Raw genomic sequence first — 20,401 nt, 5'->3', positions numbered from 1 at the left:
AGATACTTCATAGTCAGTCTTCTTTCCCCATAACCCTTGTTCATCGTTAGCTTGAGTGTATGGCTACTTCTACTGGCAACTTTTGTAACATGGGCTACTGAGTCACTCAGCAAAATCACATTCTGTGTTAGTTTCTGCAGCTCAGCCAATAACTTGGGTAGAAGAATAGGTTCTATTGTCTTGTCTCAGTACCAAGGTGCCAGATGACGGGAGATTCTGGCCTGTCCCTGACAAGTGGTTGCTCCTGCTAGATATCCTTCTTGTTGAATATTTGCACTCTCCTTTTTCTGCCATTGACTTCCAGCCATCAGACCTCAGTTTGCTTTTCTCAGCTAGATTAAAGAGCTTTGTTACTCTCTTTTGACTTTTCCATGCACAGCTTCTTACAGACCACCAAGTTGTCTTTTTAATCTTGCCTTGAAAAAACTAAACAGAATTGAACTCCTTTCAATGTTTGTGCTATTGAGGGTATTCATGAAGGATGATCTGACTTTTAGGAGGAGCGTATGTGTGTAGCAGATATCCATGGCGATGGGCACCTATGTAAACAGCCAGGCTGACAGCTCCAGTAAACATTCTCTTAAAGAGCTGTGGCAGGTCCATCCATCACACTACCTATATACACAGTACTGTCAAATATGTAAAGTAAACAAACAGAGGGCAAAAAGGAGGTGATGAAAGAAATAATGCTTTTCTCTAATTCTTTTTTGTTTAAGAGCCTCTCAGGTTTCTCATCATGACAGTAAATACATGACTTTCAGATATTTTTTGGGTGGACCACATAATTTGAAGTGGTCTGGTGACAGATGTACAGCAAATCAGTGGGAGAAGAAAGAGGGAAACCCCAATTCTTCATCCTCTTTAATAGTTTCTTTTTTTTTTTTTAACCTTCATCCTTCATAATGCTATGTCTCATTGTGTCCAATTGCAGGAGCAATACAGAAAACATTATTATTCCAGTATTTTCTCAGGGAAGGAGGGAAAACAAGCCTTAAAGAGAAACAAGCACACAACCTTTGCATTGCTGGCACATTGCAAAGCCCAAGGGCTGCACTTAATTTACATATAAATGTGCTGAGGATTTTATTCAGCAACTAATGCACTCTGTTGTTATTTTTCACTTACAGTGTTTGTAATGCACGTGGTGGTTGGCAAATTGCATGGGGCATATGTACTTGGAGGAGAGCAATGGCAAGCATATTAGAGGCGCTGCTTTTTGGATTGTTGGCTGGCTTTATGTCTGAGGCTGCCCTGGGCCTCAGGTAGTGCTGGCTCCAGGCCTCCAGGGATACTGCAAAATCCAGCTGAGGGTGACATAAAGAGCTGGCCCACAGATGTGTAGCTGGATTTCAGCTGTCTCATGTAAAAACACTGTAGTGCCTTCATGGTGTAGCATCCCAGTGGATGAGAACATATGTTTTATCTGTCTTGTTCAGAAATGTATCTGTAAAATCTTGGAATTTTTTGGGTTTTTGTCCTCTTGAAATTTTCATGATTTCTGCAGTTGTTTCTTCTTGTTTTTTTTCGTTCAGGCATCATTACTTTGTTCACATTTATCTTTTAATTGGCAAGCAGCTGTAAGAGTGCACCACAAAAACCCATCCAAGAAAAGCCCTTATAGCTGCTCCCAAAGGCCTCTCCTTCTTTCTGCTCCTATAATAGCAGGAGCTATTACCTGTTAATATCTATGAGCCTTGAAATAAGTGATGTGTTTTCTGAATTTATTGTGATTTTATCCAAGGATATCCCTGTCCTTTCTCTCAGCTCAAGTGAGTGAGAGCCTATCTGTGGACTGCCCAGGGAATATTTTGCAGCTCCTGATCTCAGCTCCGTCAGCCGCTTTGCATTCATCCCATAATGATGAAAAAGTAGTGTTGATGACCAAATATCATCATTACTCTCAAGGGTTAACACCTCATGTGAAGCTGGCATTTGACATTCCTCTGGAATGTCATCCACACCTGTGTGGAGTGATCCATTAAATATTTGGGCAGCTTGTGTATTCTTGTGGGTACTACCTTTATATCTATATATGGGTGTACAGCAAGGAGGTATTTTGTACAGAACATTGAAGAGCATGGTAGAAGGTATTCCCAGAATGATGAAAGGGTTTCCATGTGGAAAACCTGAAAGTGAACAAAAGTCTTGTTATTCATCAAGCTGCTGTGTGGTGTTGACAGGTGAAACGACAAGACTTATTGAGGAAAAGGAATTAATTGTATCTGGGACCTTTTAATAAATCAAAAGTAAAAGTAAGAACCAGTGTAGCAGACCTGTTGGCAGTAGTTAATGCTTGTTCAATGATCCTTCCCTTCTGAAATACAGAAATGAAAAGTGACTGTTGCCAGGAATTATAAAATGAAGGAATGACTCAGAAGATAGATTTATTATCACCTCAGTATCAGTGAAATTCAGCTTCATAAACATAGGTTAATCTGCTAAAACCTTCTGTGCTCTCACTGGGGGAGAACCTTATTTATTTCAAATTTTGTTTAAAGATGTAAAATAATTCTTCTTGTCTTCTGAATAAATCATCATCTCTAGTATCACTAATATTCATCTTTTTTTTCCCTCCTGATTCTTTACTATGTGGATTTATTTTATTTATTTATTTCTATGGGTTGTTACGGGCACTTCTCATCCTTGCAGTGTAATTTCTCTTCTGGACTTGCAGGCTTTTTTAATCACAGTTCACCATATATTTCACCTATGTTTCTACAGAAAGTCATTGCATAGCATAGGCTTCTGCCAACGAGAATATTTAGAATACACTCTGCTTTTGTCCTCCAGTGCTGCCCTGCTCACCTAGGATGGGTGAATAATACATCTGAGTGAGAAGGACATGGATCTGAGGTTACTATGAAGCAACCTATGCCCATACCTGACCAGAATCAGCGCTGCTCCTTTCCCCTCCCTCTATTATATGGCTGATCAAATGTTAGGAGTATACTTGTCAGTTCAAACTAGCATTAAAAGACATTAAAAAAAAATCCAAAACTTGAAAAAAAATTGTAGTATTAAAAAAAATGTATCTTATAAGGCAAGAGCATGTGGCATCTCTGTGACTGTGTGGTTGGGTTCTGTGCTACCTTGATAACTTTTCTAAGACTTGAAGCTTAGAAGCTGCACTGTCATGGAAACAGTGCAGTCGGATCCTGAAAAAAACCCCAAAGCCAAAAAGACACTCATATCTTTTATTAGTCCTGACCTTAGAGCAGCTCTGTCCTCAATGATTAACTGGTAATTTTGTTCTAAATAGCATCAAACACATCTGAGACTGAATTCAGGTTTCTTGTGTTCCTGTTTTGCCCTGAAATTTCTCCATCATTTGCCATCTGCTAATGACATGATTTGATGGTTTGCAAACAGTCCATTTGAGTATTCCTTAAGCTTGAGATCCATTGCATTAGTGTGTCTCTCAGGATTAATAATGCTGTAGTAGGAGATGAAAATGTTCTTGATACATGTGTCATAGAAATGATGAGGAAGTGCATTTGCTTATTTTGATGCTGGTGTGATTTTGTGTGTGGTACTGGTGTATTTGGTCCTCTGTGCACTCGTGGTCAGTGCTTAAGCCAGTGAAGGTTTGGACTATGCCAATACAAGCAAGTCTTAGAGTGGCAGAGTTTCTGCTTTATCACAGAATCACAGAATGCTTTGGTTTAGAAGGGACCTGAAGGGTCATCTGGTTCCAACCAGACACAAACCAGGTGTTCATGTCAGGAGGAGGATGGATTTTTAAAACACTTCAGGCAGAAATGGGTGGAAGCCCTTTGTGCCAGGACAGTTCAGGGACAGGGCTGGTAACTCAATCCCTCTCTGTGGCTCTGAGCCAGAATCACACCAGCATCAAAATAAGAACATTGCTCACCACTTCTGTGACACATATATCAAGAACATTTTCATCTCCTTATACACAGACAGACTTTCTCTTTTGTTTCTTAGGACCAGGTGGAAAACCAACTGATGTTTTCTTACATCAGTAGGTAAAGTGGCCAAGCCTTTCCTTCCTCTGTGATAAAAGAGGATAGAAATATATTTGTTATAGTCATTGTCTAAGGGCTACTGTGGGAGCTTTTGATTGCTTGTTATCCAGGATTTTGGCATTGTGCAATGAGTAAGCTCAATTTTAAATTTACTGCCTATTTTCTGAACTTGGATGGATTTATTTTAAATTGCTTCCTAGGTTTTCTTCTTTAGCAAGAGCACAGGCAGGAACTAGAACAGAAAAGCCACTTTTTTTTTTTTTTTTTTTTTTTTTGTGCAATTCATTGTCAGTGGTTATATCCCTCCCTACCAAGGTTTATACAAGTTTGCATCAAAAGCAGAAAATGATGGTGTTTCTTCTGTTACTCTGCCAGCTGCAGTTCTAGCAAAGAAATGGGTGTGGAATTAGGGCATTTATGAAGAGCCATCCTTTTACCTTACCTCCCTCTCAATTTGTTGCGACAAAGGATTGAGTTGTTGAGCTTAGTTCACAAAACAATTCCTGCGCTCAGGCTTCTGTTTTCATTTGTTGGACAACTTGAATTTTTCTATGGGTGGAGCCTTTATTATATGCTGAACTCTGTAGTACAACCACATGAAAATAGATGTGATGTCTTATTGATCCTCTTTGTGACATCCTCTGCTTGCTGTTTTTCTACAGGCGTTATCTACACAGCAGATATTCTTGACCGGGAGACGACCAAGTCCTACTGGTTGACGGTGTATGCGACTGATCATGGTGTTGTCCCACTCTACACCACTATTGAAGTCTATATTGAAGTGGAGGACGTGAATGACAATGCCCCTCTCACCTCTGAGCCTATCTATTACCCAGTCATCATGGAAAACTCCCCAAAGGATGTATCTGTCATTCAGATCCAAGCCCAGGACCCTGACTCCAGCACTAATGAAAAACTGACTTACCGGATTACAAGTGGAAATCCCCAGAACTTCTTTGTAATCAACCCCAAAACAGGTAACAAAACCCTGTTGCCTCAAGGCAGTGGGAGAATGCAATTTACATATTTATTGGCTTTCACCCCTTCAGGGTGCACTGGTTTGCTTTCCAAACCTCTGTTTTCTGGTGGCTTCTGTGTCTGAAGCATCGTGTATGTGTCCGAAGCATTCTGCTTTGCGAGAATCGGTGTGCGAGCGCGCTGGCAGATGATGTGCTGCGGATGTGCTGCTGCAGCAATCACTCTGCCCTGGGTCTCTGAATCACTGCTGGCTGTTGCCTCTTCCCTGCGTCTGCAGGGATGAGACTTTGCTGCCCTAAGTCTGCAGAGCAGTGCTAGGAAGCAGATTCAAGCTGTTGCAGGTTACAGAGCACTGTTTCACTCTTTATTAGCTGGTGTAGCACCGCTGGAGTGAGTGACATGATGGCTGGCCAGCACATGTAATCAGGCTCCACGTTAAAGTAGGTGGATTTAATTCTACAGCTTGCTTTACACAAAAAGACATTTGGGTGACCTAAACGTCCCTCTGGCCTTAAAAAAAAAATCCATGTGTTTGCATTGATTTATAACTGCTGGGGATGTAGCCTGTGGGTGCAGCATGGCAGAGATGGCGTTTGTTTTAAGTTAAAATACTGTTGTTAGCTGGCAATGAAGCATGACCCCCATGCAGAGCAGTTCTGCACATGTCTGTGCCCCAGGTGCCTTTGCTGAATGAGGCTGATAAAGAAATTGCCCCAGGAGATGTAGCCTGAGGTCTTGGGTGGATGAGCACCTGCCAGGTGCCTACCTGTGCTTGGCAGCTGGTGTTCCTCACTCCACCATGTACCCAGCTTTTCTCACTCATTGGACTTCTGGGGACCCTCCAGCATGATCTGGAGCTGGAGAGTCAAGGGGATCTTTCAGAGCAATATGCTGATCTTTGTGAAGGTAGTTCAGTTTTCACACAATTCACACAGTGCTCCTGCTGCTTTTCGTGGTCCTTGTTTTGTTCTGGGGTTTGATTTTTTTTTTTTTTTTAGTTTATTTATATCTTTTGCAAATTTCTAAACAGCTAAAAGACTAGAAGGAATAGATGTGAGAAGGAGCATTTTTAATTTTGTGTATGGAAATGATGTTCACTAAATAGGTTTTCAACATTTGGTTGGGCAATCCTATTGCAATGTGTGGCATAAGAAGGGGTCAGGATCTTCTCAGGCATAAGCCCAGGTGAAGAATTATGGAGAATGTATAATCACTATGTTCAATCTGCTGAGCCCTAAGGCGCATATCTCACTTATTTTTAACACTTGGAATGGCCGAAGATGCTCTTCCATCTGCATCCCTTCTCCCCCTCCCCACCCCATAAATCCCATCTGGGCAAAGTAGCAGAGTTAGGACTCATAGTGTTTAATGCTTGTGCTTCCCTTCCATCAGCTCCTCCCTCAGAGCAATCTGCTCAGCACAGCCCTGCTTATCTGCCAGGGTGAGCCTGTGACAAGGACTGAAGCAGGGCATGTGGCAGCCCTGCAGCACCCTAGCCTGGTGGCACACCCTGTGGGTTGGCTCTTTGTCCCTCGGGAGAGCAGGCAGGACTCTTCCCTAACACTGAGATCTTATTCTCACAGTTAACACAGACAGTGGTTAATCTTCATTTGCACTGTGGAAATTACTGTCTGAGAGCTTAAAGGCTTCAGGATGAAGCTGCTTGGGCAACTCCCAAAGGGCCCCCCTTACACTCAGTGGACATCCTTGCTAGTGACTGGCTGTGATTTGTTATAGAGAGGATAAATCATCCCTTTTCTATCCAATTCAGTGCCAAATGCAGAGCAGTGAGATGTGGGCGAGGTGGCCTCTTGGAGCTTGTTTTGAAAATGATGAGGCTGACAGAGAGTGTGTGCGCAGAGATCCCTTTTCCCAAAGGGGAGCACCAGGCCTTCACATCAGAAGGCTTTCTCCTGATGGGATGCTGATGTCCGAGAAATAAAAGCATAATGGATTTTCCTAGAGAGTGCCCCTGGGGCTCTCTGACAAGGCTCCTTTCAGCCGTCTCCCTGCAGTGCACTGGCTTTCTCTAAGACAGTAATTTACACTCCAGTTGTTTTGTACAGGAGACTTGTGCACACACAGGAGAGGTTCATAGCCTGCCAGCCCCATGCTCTTGCTGGGATTCAGCTCAGCAGTAAGTCACAGAGAGTGTTGCACAGCAGCCCTAAATGCGACAGCATGCTGTATAATCAAGATGAAAAGGTTTAATGTGAACCCAAATATGCTGCGATTGCTGTATACGTGGGCTGAATGAGCATGCTCCTGCTGTCGGGGGAGAACAGTCATTTGAGAAAGGGGATCTTTTATTTTCTGTGTCACTTGGGAAGTTTCAACACTGCCAGCAAACTGGCATCTCACTCCTGTGAGTAATCCACTGCTGAGAGTCAACACGAAGGCAGCATCCTGCATTTTTTACATCCTTTGGTGGGAAGCGACAGAAGAGATGGGGCATTTGCTGGAGCATAGGGATGTTCTCAGTTGTCTTTGGAGGTCAGCAGTGACCGTGTTTGCCTTCCTCTGGAGCTCACTTTCAGCTGCCTTGTAGCTCATGCAGGTCAGGCAGGTTCTTGGAGGCACATGGACCACTGTATGTCTGATCAAGCAGGGACACAGAGAGTCCAGGTTTTGTTCCTGGTTCTAATTCAGGATCATAATTGCAGCCAATTCTTACACTCATGATTGATTATCTGGATAGCAGAAGCAACATTACTCCTTGTATGCCATATCTGTAGATAGAAGAAACCTCTTAATAGACAAGTTGTCACTTCCTACATTTTTATAGACTGGCACAGCTCGTGGTGGCTATTTTAGGCAGTCCAACTGCAAATGTATCATGTGCATTTGGATCTCTTTGAAGGCAGGCTTCAGACCTTTCAGGATTATTACCTGCTGTTTGCTCTGTGGGTTTTAGAGAGATGAAGGGTTGCTCCTGCAGGAATGAAGAGCTGCTAAAAAGCCACTGATAGCAAGATTTGGGCACTGAAGTCATCCTGGGTGTGCTCTCACTGGGGGCTGACTCTGCTGTGGGGGCACAAGTACATGGTGGCAAGGGCTCTCATCATTGGGCTTGGGTTTATATGGGTGCTCCAGGGAAGAGGACAGGAACATGAGCAGCCCGCCCATGTGTGCCAGGATTGGAAAGGCAGTGTGGGCAACCTCCCATGAAGGCCTTTTTTTTTCTCACTTTGATATTTTTATTGAAATACAACCAAGCATCAGTTTGCACCTTGGTACGCACTTTTATCTCATGAGCTGATATTCAGAGGTACAAGTACTAAGTGAATAATGAAGCACATGAGCACGTGTGAAACCATAAATCATTTACACTGGAGAACAAGGCAGCCTTGTTCTGCTAACTGGTGGACAGTGCAGCCTAAGTGTAGCAGGTCCAAGAGAGCAAGATGGGATTTTCCTTTACAGTGGGCAGGAGGAATATATTGCAAAAGCACAGTTTTGTGAGGGGAGTAGGAAACATGTTTTTCAAAAAGTTGAGGTGGCTCTAGGGGTTACATGACTAAAGGGAAAGGCATTCCCCTGGGCGTTTGTTTCCCAGCTGTGTATACACACACGCAGCAAGGGAGGCATTCCTGGAGCCCAGCATCTTCAGCAGCTGCAAGTCAGCCAAAACCCTGATGTGGCTGCTGGGAGAGCCAGGCCTTTTCCTCATAGCTTGACTTTTGTGCTTGGGAGGGCTTAGGGTTGCTCTGGCAGAGCACAGGGTCACAGGGCTGTGCTCCTTTGTGGGTGGTGTGAGATGGGGAGGATGGCAGAGCTGCTGGGCTGACCAGCTCCCAGGAGCGCCACATTCGGCCCGAGCCAAGTCACTCTTGGGTGAGAGGCATGTGGAGGAAGGTAGATGAAACAGAAGATGGAGTTAATAAAAAAACTGATTGATCAGAGCTGTAAATTCTTACTTCTATTTCATGTATATAGGTGTTAATATCACAGCACAGAGGTAATTTACTGCGTTGATTTACTATGTTTCTGCGCTCTGGAAAAAACAAATTTTAATTCAAACCATTGCATTACTTTGTTTATTGTTAATGTATTGTGAACAAACCCAATAAGCTTCTCTTCAGTCTGACGTAAATTACTTAAGAGAGTCTTTAACTAACGTGCCAGCAGACCAAATTTCACTCTTGTGCACATTCTTTTCAATTAATTTACTCTAAAACTATGCTTGTGTGTCTGGAAAATCTGCTTACACCTTGCTTAGCCTTTTGCTGGCACCATTTAAACAGAGGCAGACCCCTGCCACCCCTGAAATAGTATTTGCTGCAGTGGTTAAGGCAGGATGCACTTGTAGGTTTAGAAATAGTGCATGTAGGTCAGTACATCTTTGCAGAGCAGCAATACTCTGCCTCTGGAAGGTGTCTCTGAACTGTCACATCTGCACCTAGATTTGGAAAGACTCTGGATATTTTCACACTGAAGTAGTATTAATGTTTATATAAGCTAATACGGGGTTAGTGAATGTCAGAATTTAATTGGTACGAATGCTACTCTTCTCAGCAGGCTGGGCTTTGCTTTCTTTTGCACTCACAAAGCCAACTGGCATAGAATCCTGCTGGGTCTGAAAGCCACATTTGCTCTGCCATACTAAAACTGTGCTTCACCCTCCTGTCATGCATCCTGATTTTTATAGCTGCTTTTCTTTGGCTTGTCCTGAGAAATCCCTGCACGTCTTTGCTCTCACAGACTGAGACAAATCCAGTGGTTTGCTGCTGCTCCACATCCTGATGGCTGCTAGCAGTACAGATGTTGGGTACCCAGTCCCTCTTTTCAGCCCAGAAATCATAGAATCATGGAATGCTTTGGATTGGAAGGGACATTAAAGACCCTCTAGTTCCAACACCCCTGCCATGGGCAGACAAATCTTCCACTAGACCAGCTGCTCAGAAGCCTGTGCAGCCTGGCCATGAACATTCCCAGGAATGGAACAGGGATTATCCTTCTATCACATCTAAATATTATAGCTGCTGTTAGAGCACACCTTGAGGAGGCGGCTGCTCTGTGCAGCTCTGGAGGGTTTCCCTGTGGTCATGGAGGGTTTCTAGGTTTCTCAGCCTGTTCTTGTGGTCAAGGGAAACTCACCTGTCCTGGCTGTTCCATCCATGCTGCTAAACTCTTAATAAACATTATCTGAAATAAGATCTCTTCCATATCTTGTAAATGAAGGCCACTAGCTTTTTTTTTGTTTTAAGTCTAACCTGCAGTCTTTCTCGAGGGTGCGTTTTAGGTGCTCTTGTGATCTAATTAGAAAGTGTATTTTGGATTTTGATGGCATTGCAGGTCAGTTCCCTCCCACTGGGTGCTCCTCCTGAAGGGTGTCTCCCTCATGTGTGTTGACCATGGAGCTGTTTTTGGCAGCTCATGTGTGTGATGAAAATCAGCTCTGCAGATCATGTCATAGCATGAATAGCTCAATGCTATTCAGCCTGTAAGTGTCCTTGCCCTGTTGAAGAGCAGAGAGGACCTTGCAGGGGCAAAAAGCATTGATTGTGGGGCTCTCCAGTTAATGGTGAATTTGAAGAATTGGTCTCCCTTTCCCTGCATGCTCTTGAACACTGTACAAATGCTGAATTCACGAACAGTTGCAGAGTCCAGCCTGATGTATCCATCACTGATGTATGACCATAACTAATACAGAATTTTATAATGTAATTCCCCTACTACCTAAGCTGGCTTCCATCCTCTGTAATTTATGTTGTATCAACACACGCTAAATGATCTACTTTCTTTGCTTTCACTTCTCTATTATTTAAAAGTGTGGCTCTTAATGACTTCTTTGTAATGCACTCACTGTTAAAAATTGAGCTTTGGAGCATTTTAAAAGCTTTAATTTCTGCTTTGGCATGCTTATTCTTTACTAGACACCATATATCCAGTGGTTTGAGCCCAGGGTTAACAGCTGGAAAATCAAAGGACCATGAATGTTGGAGTTGTGTGCTTAATTGCAGTGGGACCTATAAGTGTGCTAGCCACTGTACAGCATATTAGACAAAGTTACTGCATTAAGGAGTTTGTCATAATAACAATAATAATAGTAATAATTAAGAAAAAAGAGGAGATGGAAAAAATTAGGGAGAAGGATGTAAATCAAGTCCATCTGCTTGCCAGGGCATTCTTATTCCCCAGAGGAAATTTTCAATTAGATCCTGAGCTGCAGCATAGCAGGGACACAGACCCTTCTTTTGACTTTGAGTCACCTCACCTCATGGTATTTTGTTGGGTTTTTTTAGGGGTTTTTTTTTGGGGTGGTTTTTGTTTTTTTTTTTTTTTTTTTTTTTTTTGGTTTTTTTTTTTTTTTTGGTTTTGTTTTTTTGGGGTTTTTTTGTAAGTGGAAGTATTTTCTTGCCTTATGTGATTGTTCTCATAGTAAACTGTTTGTGGATCAAATATGCTCTGGAAATGCAAGCTATTGATTTTTCAGGCATCTTGGCATTAATAGATGTGCATTCACAGTCATGTATTCATAGGCATACAAAAAAACAAAAAAAAAAACCAAAAAAAAAAAAAAAAACAAAAAAAAAGAGAAGCATCACTTCCAGTAGGTTGAAGAAAAATATAAAAGAATTTTTGACTAAGTAAGTATTGTCTAATGGCCAGACCACTAATTCCACTGAAAATGACAAAATTTGGGCTCAGCCAGCATGTCTCTTCCCTCCTCCCTTCCTCCCTGGCAGCGATTTCCTTCACAATCTGTATATGTTATCTGTGGAGAGGATAAAGGTGTGAGCTGTGCCACCTCAGTTGCAGCTACAGTAATGCTGCTATTAATAAAATAATAAATCCATTTTTATCATTTCTCTTGAACAGACCTGATTTCTGCTAGCAGTGGGTTTTTATTCATGAAGCACTGAATATGGTTGAGATTGCTGGATCTCTCTGGTATCAAGTGCCTCTTTTAAAATGACATTTAAAGATACAATATTTCTTATAAATGCCATTTCTTTGTAATCAGCAGATTTATACTCGGCTTATAGAAATTTTAACCTTTCTTTAGATGCCCATGATGACTTCTTTATCCCTCTTTCGCAGTAAGTTTAAAGAGTATTCCCATTGCCTTAACTGGCCAGTTGTGTCCTCACTTGCTCAGTGCAGCACCAGTTTTTAATCTGAGCTCCCTGTTTGCTTCAGTAGAGACTTAAGTCTGAAGGGCATAAGCATGGCAAGGGCCAGTGGGACAGAGTTTTTTTCTGATGGAAGAAGTTGCTGCCCAATAACCAGACAGCTCCCTTCTTTCCTGTCTCAGCACCAATTCTGGAACAGCAACAATTTTGCCACTGATCTCATAAATCAACATTGTTGTGCATTACATCAATCATTTATTATTGTTACAAACATCAGCAGAGCGTATCTTCTGCCTATTCAGAAGTAACTTCACCTATCAGCTTAGCTGTGAAACTCATTTTTCTACCTTGTCTGTCAATTTAGTTTCTCTATTCGTAAATTTCCAAAAGTCATGGCTAGGCAGAACTATTTCAGAAATCACCTTTTTAATAGGCTGTGCTATTCCTGCACTAATTTTTAAATAGGGCTGTTGCATTCACTTCCAGGTAGCCAAATTCTCTTGTTAGAATTATTATCAGTGGCAGAAGCACAGTTTTGCTTACTGGGTGAAATTGTACCACAAGTACTGAGTAACAGCCCTGTTAAATGTATGCACAATGCATATGCTATGGAAACTTGTCATGCCCTGCCATACATTATTATGATAATATCAGCAAATGTCCCTGTGTTACAGTAATTGCTTGTGGTCCAAGTCTGAACTCTGGCAGGAGGAATTAGGTTGGTGAGTTAGGGATGGTGAGGTGTGGAGCCTGTGAGCATGGCATTTGTGCAGGAGCAGAGGTCTGGAGAGGGAGCTGCCAGGGAGGAGAATAAAGCTGTGATGTTAGCCCAGAGGAGGTGGAAGCTTGGGATGGGGGTAGTTGAGGGGGTTCTTTTTTCCTTTTTATTTCCTACTGCTTTTTAATCAATCAAGTAACTTGTGTTTATCTTTTGCTCAACAGTCAAAGTTAGTACTGGTGTCTGTGATGTTGGACACTGCAAATCCCAAGCAGAAAATATTAAACCAGCTTTTTCCCCTTTTGCTCAGGTGCAGTGAATACAGTCATACTGTCTTCTAAGATCAGGCACTTTTTGTGGCTTGAGTAGTGTTTCACCTCTTGTGAGGAATTTCTGGAATCTCTTAGTGGACTGGAAGTTAGAGGCAAGGAATGTAGTTCTGGTTTACTCTTAGTTAACGTGATCCTTGGTACAAATGCTGATATTTCCTGTTTGGAGAATTAGACTGACCTATGCTGCATGTGGGTATTAAAAAAATAAGAAAGCTCGGAAATGGAAATAAAAAGAGAAGGCAACTGGGAAGGCAGGTGTGTTTGCCTAAGTCATAACGATGTCAGTAATCACCAACTATTAATTCTTCTTTGTCTTCCATCATGCAGGGAGAGATTGTGTCAGCACCTCTTATACCCCCAAAGTCTCCTGACCTCACAGTTCAGCTAAACTAGTCTGTTCAAAAATTAAGCTTAACAGTGGATTGTGTTATTTTCCCTTCTCTTTTTCTGACTCTGTTTCCATCAGAGTTACACTGTTATAACCAAACATAATTATTTTCTGTGAAATTACTCTCTCCTCCTTTCCCTTTCCCCTTATGTTAATGAGAGTGTTTTTCGTTTGCTGGGAAGACTGACACAACTTCTTTGAAATTAGTAGTGTTGTTGCCAGTTAAGTATGTGACCTTATCCGTGTAATTGTACAGATCGTGCTGCCATATGTCTACATGCACAGAGCTTAATTTAACCGGAGTCATACATGTGTAAAAATAAAGCAGTATCTGGGGGTTAAATATCAGAAGAGCCCCCTAATCACAGCTTTCACATTATATGCAGCTTTTTACAGAGCTTGAAGAGCTCTGAAGTTAAATCTTTAAAAAACACTCTTTGCATGGCACCATGCTCTTGTAACCTTGGTTTTACGTTGATCATCATGTGGATTCTACTATGTCCCTACTTCCTTGCGTGTTGTTCCTACTTGGTTTCTCTCCCTGTGGTAGCTAAGTCCTTCATGCTGCTTGGTAAGGTAGAATAGGACCACTTTTAATTTTTTACAAGCAAGGGACTGATGCAAAGGAAGCAGCTAACTCATTCGATGCCAGAAATAAATATTTGGTATTAATTTGCCTTCAAAGCCAATGGCCACATATAGTGCAAAGCCTTATGGCATGGGTCCAACCCGTCCTACCCTGCTAAATGCAAGGCAACCCTGGCACCAGTGTTTTCTGCCATGTGTACAGAACTTACCTGGGCATGCTGGAGCCCCAGTAGGATCTATTTCCTATCCTGCTCCCAGCTAGCCCACCACTTCCCATCCCTGCCTTTCAGTCCTTCCTGGCCTTTCTTTCTCTCTGGCCCAAAAGCAAGCCTGGGTTGCCCGCAGGACAGAAAGAATTAGAGTTTGCACAGGGACAAGGAGTCTCAGATGGCTCTGTTGGAACCTGGGCATATAAGGGCAGAGCTGACTCTTATCTTTTGGGTGGATGAAGGAGCCCCCTTCTCCATCAGCCTAATGCAGGCACAAGCCTAAGCGTTTGTGCTGGTTCTGTCATGGAGCAAGGAAGCAAACCCAGGGCACTCAAGTCTCCCACCACCCCCAATAATCATGTTCTTTGTCAATACTACATTTGCTTGTACTTTCTGTGCAGGAACGTTTCCTCATTGCTGCCTGTGTACATAAGTCAATGTCATGACATGCCTTGGGTTTGTTGCCTTCTAAGAGAAATTTAATATTTGTGTTGGATGAGTTGCGTGCAAGGAATCTGTGCTGCAGTGATCTATTTATATGGTAATTAGCAAGTAGCTTTGCAGCTCTTAAAGGGATTTGGTTTGAAAACTAAGTATTATTTCCTGAATTTTAACTTACCAACAGTGTATGAACAGCATATGCACTTTTTTTTTAATGTAGCCACAATACTCAAAAGATAAATGTAAATCTGCTCTGCAAGAGAATATTTTGGCTATTATTAATTTTGCTCCATTTACCATATGCTTGTGTTTTCTGACCTTCATTTTATTCACAGACTCTGTGTAATAAAATGTGCAGTATTAAAACAAAAGTTCCTTAAAGCAGCACAAGTGCTTGTCGTGCTATATCTTCAGCTGAATTAGGTGGTTTGTGCCACCTGGGAATTTGACCATCATATCCTTAAGAAGTTATTACTATGGAAGGGTAGGGTGCTATCATTGCTCAAAGATATTGAAGGTATTTTTGTTAATAGAAGAATGAGATTCGGTTTTTTTAAATCTTTGAAGAAATGCTGTAAGCCCACGCAGATCCTTTAGGAGAGGCAAACATATGAAGAACCTTCTCTTTGTCATTATTATTCTGTGTCTGAGGCAGTTCTTGAGACATGACCTGGGAATGCACTGCAAATGACACAAGGAATAATTGCTGCTAAATTTAATTTATCGAGTAGGTGTGAATTAGATTAATTAAACAGAGAATAAACACACACAAGATTACCCAAAGTAGCTGCATGGATGGAAAAATGTTAGACTGTATTAAAAGCTTAGATATACATGATGCTAAGATATTTTTTATGTGAGTCTGTAATTTCTTAACGGATTTCTCTTGGGTTTTTTATTTCTTTCTTCCAATACTTAATGTAATCCAAACTGATTAAGGGAATGCTCTGCATTAGAGAGAAGAAAAATAAGGCAAACACATGCTTAAGAATTAACTTGAGTAGTCTACTGGGTGAGCTGCAGCTTTCACTCAATAATGCGCCCGTGCCCTGCATTTGTATGTGTGAAAACTCGGCTTGGGTTGGATTCGCTTGCAGAGGACAGAGTCCTTCAAGAAGGATGCACAGCTCAGCATCAGAGAAGCAAATTGGCAGGATTTGGAAGCAGTCCTTGTTTGATCAGCTGCATGGGGGGGCTTCATGCCCCACTCCCAAGCTTGGCTCTGATCTGTCGGTGCATCTCTCCTTCTGCAGCCTGATGTTGAGCAGGCAGGATCTCAAGGACTTTTTATTGTATTCAGCCTGTAGGAGGAGGTTTCCTCTCCACCTCCAAAACTTCTGTCTCTACTTTCTGCTTGAAGTCATTGTGCAAAATGGCTGTGATTTTACAAACACCCTGCAAAGCATTAGCCTAATCTCTTTACTCCCTTATTAACATCAGAAGTGCAGCACTGAGAATGTAATTAAGATTTAATGGGAAAACAAAAATTTCAGAGAAGGGAAGATTCCTATGTAGAGAGACATTATTTTTGCTTATAAACAAACATGAGGAAAGGAGATGAAAAGATGAAGAAAGTAGTAAATGTTTTGTTGAAGGGACTGTATGAAGACACAGAAAATATTGCATGTCCAAAACTGTTTCACCCATCTGTGTATGGACTTGCCTTTTGTCATCATGAATGTCCATCCCCACCTCTAATAGTTCCTAAACAACCCAGAATCATATACTCAAGATAACTTAATTTCTGCATATTGAGTCCTGCAAGAGAAGTAAGAAGAATTGTGGGGGTTCAGGTTGGGTTTGGTTTTGTGTTTTTGTTTCTGGTTTGAGGTTTTTTTTCACAAGTTTTTGTGGATTTTCTTTAGCACTTTTATATCAATCATTTAATAATTAAAAATAATTCATAGCTAAGAACTCAGTCAGGAAAAGCAAAACCTGTGCTGCTTTTTGGTAAGCTGAAATGGTGTCTTATTTTTTAAAATATTTATTTACAATCTTGTGGCACCTTCGTAGCTGCAGCCACGAGGCAGCACCCTGCTGTGCTTGGCAGGATGAGGGGAGTAAAAGATGGTTGCTACACCGAAAAAGCTCGCAGTTTAGGGGAGCCTGAGACAACAGATGGGGAAAAGCAGATGGAGATGCGTCAGAAAAACCAAGGCGGGATTGATCAGTGCTAAGTTTGTTGCTGGGCGCGCTCGGTATGTGGAGGAGTGCAGAGCAGGCTTGTGGAAAACGGAGCATGGGGCAGTTTGGACATGGGCTGGCAAGGTGCCCTTGAGTGCCACAGGCTTCATCCTGGGGCTGCAGCTCCCAGCCTCTTGCAGAGCTTGCACTGAGGGGTTTCAAGGGATTGGCTCCAACTAGGATGTAGGATATATATAGGTTCTGCATCTGTATCTATGGAAAGATTTCCCTCTCTCTCTCTGAGGTGTGTGTATATAGATATATAGATTATTTTTCTTCCAAAATTTAACACAGATTGAAAAGGGTTCATTCTGGTGCGTTTCAGTTTTGGCTCTCTTTTCTTTTCTTTTCTTTTCTTTTCTTTTCTTTTCTTTTCTTTTCTTTTCTTTTCTTTTCTTTTCTTTTCTTTTCTTTTCTTTTCTTTTCTTTTCTTTTCTTTTCTTTTTTCTTTTCTTTTCTTTTCTTTTTCCTTCCTTCCGCCACTTCCTTTCTTTTTTTTCTTTCTTTCGTTTCCTTCCTTCCACCACTTCCTTTCTTCTTTTCCTTCCGCCACTTCCTTCCTTCTTTTTCTTTCTTTCTTTTCCTTCCTTCCGCCACTTCCTTCCTTGCTTTTTGTTATGTTTGGGGTTGTTCTCTTTTTTTTTTAATTAAAGGAATTTTCAGTAAAAAAACATTCAAAGTGGATTTTTTTTCTCTTTATTGGAATGTCTATAAGTTTAGAGGTCTTTTTTCCCCGTTCTCTTTTTCTCTGTTTTCATGAGAAAAGAAAGACAGAGGCATTCTTACAACAGAAGGGTTAAACTTCCCTTTAAGTGGGACATGAGGGCACAGTCTCCTGAAGAGGCTGAAGTTTTCAAACATGATGTCCAGCTGTGCTCCTGAAAGGTGAAATTCCTTTATAGTCTGGAAAAGCTGACCTCACCAAATTAAAAAAAAATACCTAATGGAGCATCCCCATCCCTTCCTCCTCCACTGCAGATCCAGGGGTTTTGACGTGGGGATTTATAGAGACATTTGCTCTCTACAGCCAGAGTAGAATCCAGGAAGGTCTCTGAATACTTGATGTCTCATTGATAATGATGTGCATGTAGACAGGTGTACCAGGGTTAAAATCCTACCTCTTCTTCACCTGCCTACCTGTGTGGGCAGAGGGACTCAGTGTTAAATGACAGAGTCAGACATTTAGAGCAAAATTCTCATCTCTTTTTAAGCATGACTGGATCCTGTGTCAATCCATGTACTTAAAAGGATCATATCACTAGGGTTCTCAAGTGCATTTTTTTAAACCTGAAATTTGCACTACCATACCATGGGGAGCTGAAGAATTTCAGTCTGTGTAATTTGTCAAGAAAAATTGCAGAGGTTGTGGCTTCACAGTTTGTGTGTGCCTGCATGGAGACAGAATTTATGATGAAGGTTTTCTTTCATCTAATAGATAAAAGTCATAAAAGACAGTGAAGTTAGAGAAATTCAGACTAAAAAGAATTCTATTTTTCTGGCTCAGGATAGTTGTAGCTGTAAAGGTGCTATTCCAAGGTTATGGTCCAGACACAGAGGCCAAGCAACAAAATTCCCTGACCATTATTACCCAGGAGCACAAAACAGATGATCTGATCTGGCCTAAAAACCTATTAATGCATAATGAACACAGTTTAAGCCAAAAATTACCATAGTAGTAGAGGGGATTTATGGCACAGCTCTGTTTTCCACAAAAAGCTAGGAGGAGAGGCCATGTCTCTTCTGGGAATGGATAATATATATTCAAATACAGTGTTGTCCCATGTTTTTCTCCTCTGGGCTACTCGAATACCATTATTGCTGTGAAATGTTATAAATAAATCAACAAAAGAAAAAAATTGTTATATATATTTCTATATTGATTCTAACAGGATAAAAATAAGAAAACTTTAGCACCAACTTGCCTCACATAAGAAGCATGATTTTCTTGCTCTGTCACATCTTACAACATTGCAGACCATATTCCTTTTAAAACAGTCTCACTGATAGCAAGGTGTGATGGAGCTTTTCAGACTGTTGTTACAAATTTTTGGATTAAAAAGTTTCCTATCTGTTACAAAACATCAGTAAGCACATTCAGTGAGGTATGGGGTAGGAGTGACTTGTTCCATTTCTGGGGGCATGTAATATTTTATCATCTTGCAGCCTTATTGCAATATGGTATGCTGAGAGAAATTAATTTGACTGTTTACAATATTTAATTTTCAATAATTATTCAAGCATATAGAACAACAGGCATTTACAGTATGTAGTAAACAGATGGATTAGAAATTGTGCATGCAATTAGAAATTGCACTTAAAATACAAACATGCATTTGAATATTCAGTTACCTTTAAAAAGAGAAAAGGTATAGATAAAACTGTGAGTGTCTTAGAAATTATTTCTAGAGCCCATGAAGTGCCCTTCATAAGTGAGTCTTTTCCAAAACTATTCATTTAATGCCAATTGCAAATTGCATGTACTTCTTTTTTCCTAAGATAGGACTGAATTGTTCAGATTTGCCAGTTTTTCCATGTTGTTGTGGTTTCAGAATCACTGCAGGAGCACTTTTTCCAGCCTCCAAAGAGAGGCATTCCCCCTGCATCACTGTGTCCATGGTGTTGGTGGTGTGAAATGCAGGGTGCTGACTCTGCCTGGCACCCAGTCCTCAGCCCTGCCTTTGCTGGGGGTCCACTTGAGCCATGGCACTTGAGAAATTATTTTGTTGGGACAAGATAAATCTTTTCCAGAAATTGTGGAGCTGTCAAGATGTGGAAGTACTCTAAATGAATAACAGTCTGATCTTATTACTTTAGAGTTTATCCTTTCCCCCACCTTGAATTGTGTTGCAATCTTTCATTCGTTCAAAACTGATTTGTAGGATAGATGACACTGCAACCCCCAGTGAAATCACCAAAAATACCTGGAAATGATTTTTAGAAGTGACTTTTGAGAATCCATTTTAGATGCCTGTGCAAATGCATTCTTCCCTGATTTTGCCGTGGTCTCCTCACACAGCTCCTGGCTTGAATGCTTTGATGCTGTGCATGTGGCACGTGTACCAGGCTGTCTACATCAGAGCTGCTGTAGAAGAACCCCAACTTCATTTTCTCTTTTAATTTCATAATTTAAAAAAAAAAAACAACCAAACAAAAAAAAACCCAAAAACAAAAACAAACCCCATTCTTGTCTCATGAATACTTTGGAAAAAATGGGCTATAAATGTAACACCCTCAAGGAAAGAGGTTCATCCTGCTTTCAGTGAAGTCAGTGGGATTCTTGCCATTGCTGCAGATGGGTGTGGGATTGAACCCTTAGTGATTGTCTGAGTGTGAAATGAGAAAATATATTTAGCCAGGTTCATTTGAAATTATTAGAGACAAATTTTCATCTAAGGTAACAGTTGGAGCTGATTTCTGTGGCCTTTCAGCATATTGACCATAAATCATGTCACGAGTATTAAATAGCCCCTTCCCCCCATATGTACCTCCTCCATTTAAAGG

General features: G+C 41.3%; 1 protein-coding gene across 10 annotated transcripts in view; it reads left to right on the top strand.

The window, feature by feature from the left end:
- FAT3 (FAT atypical cadherin 3) overlaps positions 1-20,401 on the top strand; it is a 403,498-nt gene that overhangs the window by 182,597 nt on the left and 200,500 nt on the right. For all 10 annotated transcript variants that reach the window (XM_071432782.1, XM_071432789.1, XM_071432787.1 and 7 more), the window contains exon 3: positions 4,649-4,963. In XM_071432782.1, coding sequence (XP_071288883.1) covers positions 4,649-4,963 — 315 coding nt within the window. The remainder of the gene's footprint in view (positions 1-4,648; positions 4,964-20,401) is intronic.

The sequence above is a fragment of the Agelaius tricolor genome, unplaced genomic scaffold (assembly GCF_023055355.1).
Source record: "Agelaius tricolor isolate 1412-34295 unplaced genomic scaffold, bAgeTri1.0.p SCAF_9, whole genome shotgun sequence".
Lineage (NCBI taxonomy): Eukaryota > Metazoa > Chordata > Aves > Passeriformes > Icteridae > Agelaius > Agelaius tricolor.
Note: the sequence above shows the minus strand (reverse complement) of the source record. Positions and strands in the feature narration are given on the sequence as shown.